At 46.9% G+C, this 14,534-nt stretch overlaps 1 protein-coding gene across 1 annotated transcript in view; it reads right to left on the bottom strand.

The window, feature by feature from the left end:
• The window catches only part of LOC139275617 (MAP7 domain-containing protein 2-like), a 223,728-nt gene that overhangs the window by 93,016 nt on the left and 116,178 nt on the right, over positions 1-14,534 (bottom strand). The window contains exons 5-6 of the mRNA XM_070892789.1: positions 13,385-13,608; positions 12,992-13,130 (exon numbers count right to left, since the gene is read on the bottom strand). Of these exons, the coding sequence (XP_070748890.1) occupies positions 12,992-13,130; positions 13,385-13,608 (363 nt within the window). The remainder of the gene's footprint in view (positions 1-12,991; positions 13,131-13,384; positions 13,609-14,534) is intronic.

Below are 14,534 nucleotides of genomic sequence, written 5' to 3'. Positions count from 1 at the left end.
CTGTATTTTTGTGCCCTTTTAATATAAAACAAAATGGAGTCCTGGTCCTTCCAGAAATTTCTGCAACAAGCAGTCGGTTTGCATAAACAGATAAACCTGGCTTGAAATGGCTGATGCCTCCTAGCTGTCTGGTGGCTAAGTCCTGCTGAGACAAGTACCCCCATGGTGCTCTCCTATTGTCTATACAACACCAGTTCCACTCCACCCCACCCTTTTCGAAATACTCAAACCACCAGCCATTATCTCTTGTACAGACCTCATCCATTTGATGCAAAAAGATAACTGACCAGGAAACTGGACAATCCTGACACAATGCAACGCAGGTAATAGCTCATTACCATACTCTCATCGAGTGATGGCCGGCTGACCAACTAATAACCCTGACAAAAGGAAATATCTGGAAACCATGTCAGGACAAGGATGTAGTCATTAACTCTCTATCTGTATTCACTGACTGCGAGACAGAGCCAATACACAGGGAGAGGCCATAACTTGGTTTTACTGTATAAATATCTCGTGGAATTGTACCATTTCGGGGGGTCTCCACATAGCGTTTGACTGGGTGAGACCTTTCCTCTTGCTGCAAGTAAATTAAAGAAACTACTGCCGGAGCTGAAGGTGTCCGAGTCGTTTATCGGGAGTCGAGATTTCGACAACCTTCTGAAGAGCAACTGGGGAATGAGCAATACATTCCAGCCTTCCCAGCGATGCCCACATCCCCAGAATCAAAGGACAAATCCAGCTGTGAGGAAAACAGGATTTATTTTGAGAATAAGTGGATGTCTACTCTCGATGTAGTGGAGAAATGAGCAGGTTTCGAGGTACAGAACAGGCAGCCAAACATTCCCACTGAGAATCTGAGAATGACCATCGGGTACGGTAGTGTGCTGCTTGTGTTATTGGGCAGGTAATCCAGAGAACAGGAGTTCAAATCCCAATATGATCTGAATTCAATTCAAATCAGACATTTACAGCAGGGAAGGAGGCCATTTCGGCCCATCGTGTCCGCGCCGGCCGACCAAGAGCTACCCAGCCTAATCCCACTTTCGAGCTCTGGGTCCGTATCCCTGTAGGTTACAGCACTTCAAGTGTACATCCAAGTATTTTTTAAATGTGGTGAGGGTTTCTGCCTCTACCACCCTTTCAGGCAGTGAGTTCTACACCCCCAGAAGAAATTTCCCCTCAAATCCCCTCTAAACCTCCCCCCAATTACTTTAAATCTATGGCCCCTGGTTGTTGACCCCTCTGCTAACGGAAATAGGTCCGTCCTATCCACTCTATCCAGGCCCCTCAATTTTATACACCTCAATAAGGTCTCCCCTCAGCCTCCTCTGTTCCAAAGAAAACAACCCACCCTATCCAATCTTTCTTCATATGTAAAATTCTCTAGTCCAGGCAACAGCCTCGTAAATCTCCTCTGTACCCTCTCCAGTGCAATCACATCTTTCCTGTAATGTGGTGACCAGAACTGCACGCAGTACTTTAGCTGTGGCCTAACCAGTGTTTTATACAGTTCAAGTATAACCTCCCTGCTCTTGTTTTCTATGCCTCGGCTAATAAAGGAAAGTGTTCTGTATGCCTTCTTAACCACCTTATCTACCCAGCCTGCTACCTTCAGGGATCTGTGGACCTGCACTCCAAGGTTCCTTTGTTCCTCTACACTTCTCAATGTCCTACCAATTAATGTGTTATCCCTCCTCACACATCTCTGGATTGAATTCCATTTGCCACTTGAGTTAAAACAAATTTATAAATTTGCTATCAGTAAGAGTGACCACGAAGCTGTCGGATTGTCGTAAAAACCCAACTGGTTCACTCATGTACTTTAGGGAAGGAAATCTGCCGCCCTTACCCGGTTCTGGCCTATATGTGACTCCAGACCCACAGCAATGCGGTTGACTCCTAACTGCCCTCTGAAATGGCCCAGAAAACCCATCAGCTATATCAAACCGCTACCAGCGGCTGAAGGCGGCTCACCGCAACTTTCTCAGGGCAACTCGGGGTGGGCAATAAATGCCGGCCTTTCCAGCGATGGATAATGAGGGGGCTCAACAAGGTGGATGCAGAGAGGATATTTCCACTCATAGGGGAAACTAAAACTAGAGAATATAGTCTCAGAATAAGGGCCACCCATTTAAAACTGAGATGAGGAGGAATTTCTTCTCAGAGGGTTGTAAATCTATGGAATTCTCTGCCCGAGAGCGCTGTGGAGGCTGAGTCATTGAATATATTTAAGGTGGAGATAGACAGATTTTTGAGCGATAAGGGAGTAAAGGGTTATGGGGAGCAGGCAGAGAAGTGGAGCCGAGTCCATGATCAGATCAGCCATCATCTTATTGAATGGCGGAGCAGGCTTGAGGGGCCCAAGCGCCTACTCCTGCTCCTATTTCTTACGTTCTTATGTTCTAACCCCGAGAGAAAAAGTATAGGATCACAGCTTGAACCACTCTGAGCCTTTAACTTGTGTCTGTGGGCTCAGGCAGACCTTTTTGATGGCCTGAAACGGGACAACTTGGACCGGCTCCCTTGATCTGGCTGAATTGAAATTGAAGCCTGGAGTTCAATGCTGTGCTGGTCTCCAGCTCTAACTCTGGCCGATCTGCAGGGAAACAATGGAGGCCCCCACTGACTGGGTCTTCCCCATGTCCAGGCGTTTCCTTGCTGCTGGAATGTCCACCCGCCAAGTCATGGCCAGGGATGGTGACCCCTAAACTGGGAGCCCCTGCTCCTGGTACCCACTCGGTACGCAGTGTTACCGCGGAGACCGGTTTACCGAGTGAGAGGCTTCTCACTGTTTTAACAATGGCCCCCAGATGAGCAGGGTTGCCACGTTGGGAAGCTTGGCAGCCCCTCCCCCACCCCACGATTGCACCAGCGACGTTGCTTCCACGAGTGTGGGCCAGGCAGGCACCAGAGATGTACCCCATGCCAATGAAGTGCCACCTGAACAACCCTGCAAACGGGGGGGGGGGGGGGGGGCAAGGTGGGGCATCATGGTGTGTGGTCCTGGCATCACCTCCCAGACAGCCACTCGAGGGACCTCAGCATCTCTGCATCCAGTGGGTGGCAGTGTTGAAGCACAGATTGCGCCGTTACATATGCCCTGAACCGTACATAGTCAATCAATAATGCTTACACAAACGTTTGCTGCTTCACCGGCCTGTACATTATACGCAACGAGAAGGGATACAGATTTCTGGATGCATTGGGAGTAGGGGCGCCAACACTCCTGAATCGCCCGGGAGTCTCCAGCAATTACAGACTAATCTCCCATCACTGCCGCCAGCCGAACCCCCGAGAACAAATATCGCGGCCGGACGTTTCAGGGGAGGCGGATGGGGGCCTCCAAGGTGGGCAGGAATCCCGGGAGGCTAGGCAGGGGGTTGGCATAGTTGGGGATCGGGGGATCAGCGGGGGTGTGGGGGGCATCGGTGGAGGTGGGTGTTGGGGATCTGGGGGAATCGGCGGGGAAGGTGTTGGAGATCTGGGAGATCAGGGATTAGCAGGGGGGGGGGGGTAGGGGGGAGGAAGAGGATAGGGACCGAGTATCGGTGGGGGTGGGGGCGGGTGTTGGGGATCGCAGATCAGCGGGGTGTCAGGGGTAGGGATGGGTTAGGTCGGGGATTGGGAATCGCGGGGGAGGGAGTTAGGGATCGGGCAATGGTGGTGGGGGGAGGTGTTGGGGATCGGGGATCGGGATGGGTTAGATCGGGGATTGTGGTGAGGTTCGGGGGGTGGGGGTGTCAGGGGTCGGGATGGGTTAGATCGGGGATTGTGGTGAGGTTCGGGGGGTGGGGTGTCAGGGGTCGGGATGGGTTAGATCGGGGATTGTGGTGAGGTTCGGGGGGTGGGGTGTCAGGGGTCGGGATGGGTTAGGTCGGGGATTGTGGTGAGGTTCGGGGGGTGGGGTGTCAGGGGATCGGGATGTGTTAGGTCGGGGATTGTGGTGAGGTTCGGGGGGTGGGGTGTCAGGGGTCGGGATGGGTTAGGTCGGGGATTGTGGTGAGGTTCGGGGGGTGGGGGTGTCAGGGGTCGGGATGGGTTAGGTCGGGGATTGTGGCGAGGTTCGGGGGGTGGGGGTGTCAGGGGTCGGGATGGGTTAGGTCGGGGATTGTGGCGAGGTTCGGGGGGTGGGGGTGTCAGGGGTCGGGATGGGTTAGGTCGGGGATTGTGGCGAGGTTCGGGGGGTGGGGGTGTCAGGGGTCGGGATGGGTTAGGTCGGGGATTGTGGTGAGGTTCGGGGCGGGTGTCAGCCGGAGTTTGGGTGGGATGGTCGGGAATCGAGTGGTTTTGACAGGGGATCAGTGGGGGAGGAGGGGGCTGGCACCGCCCCGGTTATTACCGGAAGTGGGCGGATTGGAGGCGGGATCAAGTCCGGAATCCCATTTTTAACAATTTAACTGCCCGCACGCTCCAAACCCACCTGTTTTGTTAGTACTGCGATTTAAAAAAAAATGTGAACACTATTATAAAAATATCAGAAGTGGGGAGAAAGGTGGTTGACTGACAGCGAAGAATCATCCGGGCGGGTAGCGAATGTGGAAAGGCGGGGCACCATGAGGATAGGCGTGTTGGCTGACCAATGGCGGGAGTGTGGGGGCGGGGCAGTTGTCGGCAGCAGGTCATGTGATGAAAGCCCCAGGAATGTATCCTGACAGGGTTGCCGACCCTGTCTGGGGGTGAAATGGGTGTTGGGCGATGGTCCAAATCAGCGGATAGTGAATTGTCCGCCCGCTTTGCATCTGCAAGATTCTCTTCCCGCTGACTGCCGACAGTCCCGCTTTGCTCTGCCGACTGAGATCAATTTCACCCTCAGTACTTCTTAAAATTGCTAAAGGAGAATCTGTAAATCTGGTTCAGTAATCAAAGGATAGATGCAAAGTATCACGGATTTGCTAGCTCCTTGAAAATTACAAATCTAAAAAAAGGTATTTATTCCTAAAGGGGAAAAAAAACAATTTTTTGTAGTCATATTCTCTCAAATTTCATGTTATCTTAAAAACTTCAAAATAGAGATAGATCATTGGAACCAGACATAAATTTGTGGTCGTGAATCCCATACAGTAAGTCAGCAATTAAGAGAGGCAGAGTGAAGGATAAGTCCAACCAAAGCCAGTGGTTGAACAAGTAAGTCAGGCATCATGTAGTCTGTCTCTTATAAGACCATAACAGCATAAGAAATAGGAGCGAGCAGGAGTAGGCCATACGGCCCCTCGAGCCTGCTCCACCATTCAATAAGATCATGGCTGATCTGATCATGGATTCAGCTCCACTTTTCTGCTCGTTTTTTATAATCCTTATTGTTCAAAAATCTGTCTATCTCAGCCTTAACTACATTCAATGACCCAGCCTCCACAGCTCTCTGGGGCAGAGAATTCTACAGATTTACAACCCTCGGAGAAGAAATTCCTCCTCATCTCAGTTTTAAATGGGCGGCCCCTTATTCTGAGACTATGCCCCCTATATATGAGTGGAAATATCCTCTCTGTCGAGCCCCTTCATTATCTTATATGTTTCAATATCAGTTCCCATTCTTCTGAACTCCAATTGAGTGCAGGCCCAACCTACTCAACCTATCCTCATACGTCAACCTCCTCATTTCCGGAATCAACCTTGTGAGCTTTCTCTGAATAGTTTCCAATGCAAGTATATCCTTCCTTAAATATGGAGACCAAAATTGCATGCAGTACTCTAGGTGTGGCCTTACCAATATCCTGTTGTAACAGGACTTCTCTGCTTTTATACTCTATCCCCCTTGCAAAAAGGCTTAAGTTTCATTTGCCTTCCTAGTTACTTGCTGTACCTGCATACTAACTTTTTATGTTTCATGCACAAGGACCCCCAGATTCCTCTGTACTGCAGCACTTTGCAATTTTGCTCCATTTAAATTATAATTTGCTTTTCTATTTTTTCAGTCAAAGTGGATAACCTCACATTTTCTCACATTATACTCCATCTGCCAAATTTTTGCTCACTCACTTAGCCTGTCTATATCCCTTTGCAGATTTATTGTGTCCTCCTCATAATTTGCTTCCCCACCCATCTTTGTATCATCAGCAAACTTAGCTACATTACACTCGGTCCCTTCATCCAAGTCATTAATATAGATTGTAAATAGTGGAGGCCCCAGCACTGATCCCTGCAGCACCCCACTAGTTACTGTTTATCAACTGGAAAATGACCCATTTATCCCAACGCTCTGTTTTCTCTTAGTTAGCCAATCCTTTATCCATGCTAATATATTGCCCTCAACCTCGTGAACATTAATCTTGTGCAGTAACCTGTTATGATGCACCTTATTGAATGCCTTCTGGAAATCCAAATACACCACATCCATTGTTTCCCCCTCATCCACCCTGCTCGTTACATCCCCAACGAACGCCAGCAAATTTGTCATAAAACCATGCTAATTTTGCTTGATTTGGAAAAGCATGATTCAATGTCCTACTACTGCTTCCTTAATAATGGAAGCCAGCATTTTCCCAACGACAGATGTTCGGCTAACAGGTCTATAGTTTCCTGCTTTCTGTCTGCTTTCTTTTTTTTTTTAAAATAGGTTTTCTAATCCACTGGGACCGCCCCAGAATCCAGGGACTTTTGGTAGATTACATCCAATGCATCCACTATCTCTGCAAGCACTTATTTTTAGACCCTAGGATGTAAGCCATCAGAGTCCAGGGGACTTGTCCACATTTAGTCCCATTATTTCATTGAGTACTACTTCTTCAGTGAGAGTGATTGTATTAAGTTCCTCCCTCCCTATAGCCCCTTGATTATCCACTATTGGTATGTTTTTAAGGTCTTCTACCGTGAAGATCGATACATAATATTTGTTCAACGTCTCTGCCATTTCCCTGCTCTCCATTATTAATTCCCCAGTCTCATCCTCCAGGGGACCAACATTTACATTATCCACTCTTCCTTTTCATGTACCTGTAGAAACTCTTACTATCTGTTTTTATATTTCGTGCTAGTTTGCTTTCATAATCTATCTTCCCTCTCTATTATTTTTTGAGTTGTTCTTTCCCAATTCTCTGGCCCCCCACAAGTCTTGGCCACATTGTATGCCCTTGTTTTCAATTTGATATCATCCCTTATTTCCTTAGTTAGCCACGGATGGTTATCCCTTCCCTTAGTCTTTCCTTCTCATTGGAATATATTTTTGTTGAGAGTTATGAAATATCTCCTTAAATGTCTGCCACTGCTTATCAACCATCCCACACTTTAATCCCAGTCCACTTTAGCCAACTCTGCCCTCATACCTTTGTAGTCTCCTTTGTTTAAGCTGAGGAACCTGGTTTGAGATCCAACTTTCTCTCTCCAACTGAATTTGAAATTCAACCATGTTATGGTCAATCATTCCTAGAGGATCCTTTACTGGATCGTTTATTAATCCTGTCTCATTACACAACACCAGATTTAAGATAGCCTGCTCCCTGGTTGGTTCTGCAACGTACTGTTCTAAGGGCCCAATTTTCCCCAACCCTTTTTTTCGGCACAATTACCCTAAATGCGCCGTCTTTGTGCACTGGAAACGGCGCCAAAAAAAAGTGGCCCCATCCTGCCCGCTCTACCAAGTCCCGTGTCCTAGTGTGGCATAGATAGTGAAGTGGAGGACGGAGCAACAGTCCAGCGCAGAAAACACTGCCGGCAGCTGCGCGCATGCGCAGTGGAGTCTGCGCACATGCTCCTCGCCCTCCCAGCGTGTCCTGCAGGCTGTGAGCAGGACCCGATGCTCACAGCCCCTATCCCTGGCCGAAGGGACGACCCGATGTTCGCCTGGTGAGTGGGGAATATCCTGTAGTATTTATTCAGGGTCGCTCAGAGTTGTCAGAAACAGAGTGCAAAAGTTGGGAATTTGGCAAGTGGGAATTTGGTGCAGAGAGGGGAAGGAGGTTGTGTTTTTTGGCTTCAATACTTGTAGTGGTTCATGTTACATATTTAAATATTTCATATAGTCTACCTATAACTTAAACTAGATCAAGTAATGAGTTAAAAAACTATAAGCTAAGTTGATTAAATAGATGTTGAAAGGTTATTTCCCCTGGCTGAGATTATCCACTTTGGACCCAAGAAAGATAGAACAGTGGAAGGGTAACTTTGACGGTATGAGGCGTGAATTGGCGAGAATAGACTGGCAAAGGATACTTAAAGGGTTGACAGTGGATAAAAAATGGCAAACATTTAAAGATCACATGGATGAACTTCAGCAATTGTACATCCCTGTCTGGAGTAAAAATAAAATAGGGAAGGTGGCTCAACCATGGCTAACAAGGGAAATTAAGGATAGTGTTAAAACCAAGGAAGAGGAATATAAATTGGCTAGAAAAAGCAACAAACCTGAGGACTGGGAGAAATTTAGAATTCAACAGAGGAGGACTAAGGGTTTAATTAAGAGGGGGAAAATAGAGTACGAGAGGAAGCTTGCAGGGAACATAAAAACTGACTGCAAAAGCTTCTATAAATATGTGAAGAGAAAAAGATTAGTGAAGACAAACGTAGGTCCCTTGCAGTCGGATTCAGGTGAATTTATAATGGGGAACAAAAAAATGGCAGACCAATTGAACAAATACTTAGGTTCTGTCTTCACGAAGGAAGACACAAATAACCTTCCGAATGTACTAAGGGACTGTGGGTCTTGTGAGAAGGAGGAACTGAAGGATATCCTTATAAGGTGGGAAATTGTGTTAGGGAAATTGATGGGATTGAAGGCCGATAAATCCCCGGGGCCTGATAGTCTGCATCCCAGAGTACTTAAGGAAGTGGCCCTAGAAATAGTGGATGCATTGGCAATCATTTTCCAACAGTCTATCGACTCTGGATCAGTTCCTATGGACTGGAGGGTAGCTAATGTAACACCACTTTTTAAAAACGGAGAGAGAGAAAACGGGTAATTATAGACCAGTTAGCCTGACATCAGTAGTGGGGAAAATGTTGGAATCAATCATTAAGGATGAAATAGCAGCACATTTGGAAAGCAGTGACAGGATCGGTCCAAGTCAGCATGGATTTATGAAAGGGAAATCATGCTTGACAAATCTTCTGGAATTTTTTGAGGATGTAACTAGCAGAGGTGGACAAGGGAGAACCAGTGGATGTGGCGTATTTGGACTTTCAAAAGGCTTTTGACAAGGTCCCACACAAGAGATTGGTGTGCAAAATCAAAGCGCATGGTATTGGTGGTAATGTACTGACTTGGATAGAGAACTGGTTGGCAGACAGAAAGCAGAGAGTTTGGATAAACAGGTCCTTTTCAGAATGGCAGACAGTGACTAGTGGAGTGCCGCAGGGCTCAGTGCTGGGACCCTAGCTCTTTACAATATACATTAACGATTTAAATGAAGGAATTGAGTAATATCTCCAAGCTTGCGGATGACACTAAACTGGGTGGCAGTGAGAGCTGTGAGGAGGACGGTAAGAGGCTGCAGGGTGACTTGGACAGGTTAGGCGAGTGGGCAAATGCATGGCAGATGCAGTATAATGTGGATAAATGTTAGGCTATCCATTTTGGGGGCAAAAAACACAAAGGCAGAATATTATCTGAATGGTGGCAGATTAGGAAAAGGGGAGGTGCAACGAGACCTGGGTGTCATGGTTCATCAGTCACTGAAAGTGGGCATGCAGGTACAGCAGGCGGTGAAGGTGGCAAATGGCATGTTGGCCTTCATAGCTAGGGGATTTGAGTATAGGAGCAGGGAGATCTTACTGCAGTTGTACAAGGCCTTAGTGAGGCCTCACCTGGAATATTGTGTTCAGTTTTGGTCTCCTAATCTGATGAAGGACATTCTTGCTATTGAGGGAGCGCAGCAAAGGTTCACCAGACTGATTCCAGGGATGTCTGGACTGTCATATGAGGAGAGACTGGATCAACTGGGCCTTTATTCACTGGAGTTTAGAAGGATGAGGGGGGATTTCATAGAAACATATAAGATTCTGATGGGACTGGACAGGTTCGATGCGGGAAGAATGTTCCCGATGTTGGGGAAGTGCAGAACCAGGGGACATCATCTTAGGATACGGGGAAGGCCATTTAGGACTGAGATGAGGAGAAACTTCTTCACTCAGAGTTGTTAATCTATGGAATTCCCTGCCGCAAAGATTTGTTGATGCCAGTTCATTGGATATATTCAAGGGGTAGTTAGATCTGGCCCTTAGGGATCAAGGGGTATGGAGAGAAAGCAGGAAAGGGGTACTGAGGTGAATGATCAGCCATGATCTTATTGAATGGTGGTGCAGGTTCGAAGGGCTGAATGGCCTATTCCTGCACCTATTTTCTATGTTTCTATATTTCTAAAATAAATGGTGTGAAGCTCGGAACTGTGGTGCTTTAAATGTACTAGCCTGCGCCAAATTCTTAACTGCCTGTAATGTTTTTCAGAGCTGGCCACACGATTTGGAGTAAGTGTTAGCTCGCCAAAGTGGCATAAATGGCCAAAACTTAAGTGGCTGGGAAGGCCCCCTTTTGAAAAAAAACTCAAAAAATCGTACCTAACTAAGTTACTCTGGAGCAAGTTTATTGGGGAAAATGGCGTTTTTTTTAAACTTACGCCAGAAAATACAACTTACTCCAAAAAAAATTGGAGCAACCATGGCCAAAATTGGGTTCAAGGAAACTATCCCGGAAACACTATGAACTCTTCCTCATGTCTACCCTGGCCAATTTGAGTTGTCCAATCAATATGAAGGTTAAAATCGCCCACGATTATTGCTGTTCCTTTATTACAAGCCTCCATTATTTCTTGAATTATACTCTGTCCAACAGTATAGCTATTATTAGGGAGCCTATAAACTACACCCACCAGCAAATATTTCCCCTTATTATTTCTTATCTCCACCCAAACTGATTCAACATCTTGATCTTCTGAGCCAATATCGTTTCTCACTAACGCACTGATCCCATCCTTTATTACCAGTGCTACCCCGCCTCCTTTTTCTGTCCTTCCGAATTGTCAAATACCCCTGAGCTTTTAAATTTGTTTTTTTTCCATTTCCCCCCCCCCCAGTATTCCAGGTGTGGCTTCACCAATACCCTGTATAACTGTAACAAGACTTCCCTGCTTTTATACTCCATCCCCTTTGCGATAAAGGCCAAGATTCCATTGGTCTTCCTGATCACTTACTGTACCTGCATACTATCCTTTTGTGTTCCATGCACAATTACCCCCAGGTCCCGCTGTACTGCAGCACCTTGCAATCTTTCTCCATTTAAATAATAACTTGCTCTTTGATTTTTTTTCTACCAAAGTGCATGACCTCACACTTTCCAACATTGTTCTCCAGCTGCCAAATTTTTGCCCACTCACTTAGCCTGTATGTCCTTTTGCAGATTTTATGTCCTCCTCACATATTGCTTTTCCTCCCATTTGTATCATCAGCAAACTTGGCTATGTTACACTCAGTCCCTTCTTCCAAGTCAGTAATATAGATTGTAAATAGTTGGGGTCCCAGCACTGATCCCTGTGGCACCACACTAGTTACTGGTTGCTAACCAGAAAATGAACCATTTATCTCAACTCTCTGTTTTCTGTTAGTTAGCCAATCCTCTATCCATGCTAATATATTACCACCAACTGTTATCTTGTGCAGTAACCTTTTTATGTGGCACCTTGTCAAATGCCTTCTGAAAGTCCAAACACACCACATCCACTAGTTCCCCTTTATCCAGCAAATTTGTCAAACATGACTTCTCCTTCATAAATCCATGCTGACTCTGCCTGACCAAATTTTGCTTTTCCAAATGTCCTGCTACTGCTTCTTTAATAATGGATGCCAACATTTTCCCAACCACAGATGTTAGACTAACTGGTCTATAGTTTCCTGCTTTTTGTCTGCCTCCTTTTTTTTTTTAAAAATAGGGGCATTACATTTGTGGTTTTCCAATCTGCTGGGACCTCCCCAGAAAATGCATCCATTATCTTTGCAGCCACTTCTTTTAACACCCTAGGATGTAAGCCCCACTCATTAGTTTAAAGCCCTCTCTCCAGCCCTGATCAAGCAGTGGCTGCACTCCATTGACTGGATTCATGCTCACTCTTTTGATGGTGGATTAGACGCACATTGTGCAGAGGGAGAAGGGTAAGGAATAAAATTAGAATATGAATATCAGATATCCATATCATGCTGAACTTAAACAAAACTGTGTTTGATAACTACCTACAAAATATAACGCAAAGTTGATGATATAGAATCCTTTTGTTTTTATTGTTTTGATGTTGAACATTCAGCCGTTGAGATGTCATGGATTTGTCAACATGCCTTTATTGAATATTGAACTGGTCAAATATGAATCCGCCTTGGCTCACCTCTACCTTGCACCATTCGGCAAGTGAGGGAGCAGGCGGCAAACCAGCGGCACTCTGAATGACGGACATAGGAGCAGGACGAGGCCATTCAGCCCCTCGAGCCTGCTCCGCCATTCAGTCAGATCAGATCTTGGCCTCCACGAATTGCCCTCCTGTGTGGGTGGTCGGTCTGTGACTTGCAGCTCGCCCGGTGGGGAATTATGAATCCCAAGCCCATGTTCTGTTGCTCTGTGCTGGATCGGTAGAACAAGGTGCTGCTCGCCCCGACCACCATTGCACGGCCTGCTCCAAGTCTCAGCTGGAACCATTGGACAAAAGCACTTGGTGCGTCCTCCCAACATGGGAGACACTTTGCATTCTGTCACATGCAATGCAGACACTGCCACAAAAACATGAGCAGGTATAACATTTCAGCTTGAATTCAAATCCGCTTTTACCACATCCATTGGGCAGAGAGGTCGACAGACCCGGAAACTCACAACCGATCCATTTGGAAAACACAGCTTTGTTTTGCTTGCTGTTTTCCAAATTGGGCATTGGACTCGATCATTGGCATCTTATGGCAATAAAGGCAGCGTGTGCGCTCTCCGGCACCGCAACAAACAGCGGGAAAAGGTAACGGTAATAAAGCCTAGGAAGCACACCCCACAAAGACCACGCGCGCAGCGCCCAGTGGGATAGTCACTTGCCTCGTTCAGGGGGATGTGGGGTTGCTGCTGAAGAGGAGGGCAGGAGCTTGCTGACCAGCGACTCCATTTGTTTGGGAAGATTCACGGCAGAAGCTGAAAGTCTGTCAGCCACTGCAAGGAGAGAGGCAGCAAGGACATGTACAATTAGATCGGTTGTGCATCAATCTTTGTCGCGACACAAAAGGACAACAGATTTAAAACGAAAAAAACAAGTTGGACATCGCATAGGCATGCACGCATAACAGTCTCAGAGCACACAGTCTCACTCGAGTGCTGGGAAAAGAAATGTAGCCCGGCTGTCACAAAATGCAATAACCATGCTCACCGATTACTGAGGGGAAGACCAATGGGAAAACACACACAAAAGTTACCCCAAATATCCACATGTCAAGCAGTGTTAATATAAACAGCAAAGACCATTAGGACAGTGGGTAGGTAAAACAGATTGGTTAAACAAGTGGGCAACACACTATAAATGTTTAAATAAAAGATCAAGGTATAGTAATTTTCCCAAATACCAGCAGCGGAATCATCAACATCAAGGGCCACTCGCTGTGAAGGAGAGTAGGTGTTGGCTGCTAAACCTATAGGAGGGGGTGGGCTACTTTCCGATTCACCTACATGACACATAATCGGAATAAAGCGCGTCAGTCGGCTGCAGAACAGTTTGATTCCTTACAGCAAATAGGAAAATGAAAACATTTCAACACACAGCGCAGACCCAACTCCCACGCACTGACACACGACGATAGCTCGCTCAGTGTTGCATTCTCAGACCAGGCCCCGTGTCTCATTAACTCCCAGTGCCTCGTAGCCAATCCACCCAATATGTACCTTTCTGGCTCAAAGCGCTATCTTTTATTCATCAGCAAATGTGCTTTCAGGCGCAGATTCAGCAGCATTACTGCAAGGGAATGGAAAATCGATCTATTTATGTAACAGAAATACTGTGCAGGATATTGCACCAGCTCTCAGTCTTGTACAGCCGCCATGGCTTTCATGTTCAAGCTCAAACTGGGCTCTGAAGTTGTGCAAATGCTAAGCCTAATTACCTCCGTGTTATTCTAACGCAATCAATGATTAATCACTTCAGATTTGCTGTCTTTCTGTAGGCCTGCCGTGCACAAACAGGCTGGGAAAAAAGGTTCCCGAGGGAAACTCGTCGTCAATAATTAACTGAAGCTCTGAAGATGCAACTCAATATATCTGGTCCATAGGCACGCAGCCTCATCTCTGGTTATCAGAGAGCCAGGCATTTCCTGCGTTTAATGCTTCCACCCTCCCAATTCCTTGTGTCACTGAATCTCTATTTACTTAAAAGCATCAGTCGCCGCAGATTGGGTTATGATGCTGAATGCTATGAGCAAAGAAAAGAGGGCCACATGGAAACAAACAGGGGAGGGGAGGGAGGGAGAGGGGGAGGGGAGGAGGGGGAGGGGAGAGGGGAGAGGGGAGAGAGGGGGAGGGGAGGGAGAGGGGGGGAGGGGGGGAGAGGGGGGGAGGGAGAGGGGGGGGAGAGGGGGGGGAGAGGGAGCGGGAAGAG

This window comes from Pristiophorus japonicus, chromosome 11 (assembly GCF_044704955.1).
Source record: "Pristiophorus japonicus isolate sPriJap1 chromosome 11, sPriJap1.hap1, whole genome shotgun sequence".
Lineage (NCBI taxonomy): Eukaryota > Metazoa > Chordata > Chondrichthyes > Pristiophoridae > Pristiophorus > Pristiophorus japonicus.
This window is presented reverse-complemented; position numbering and strand designations above follow the sequence as displayed.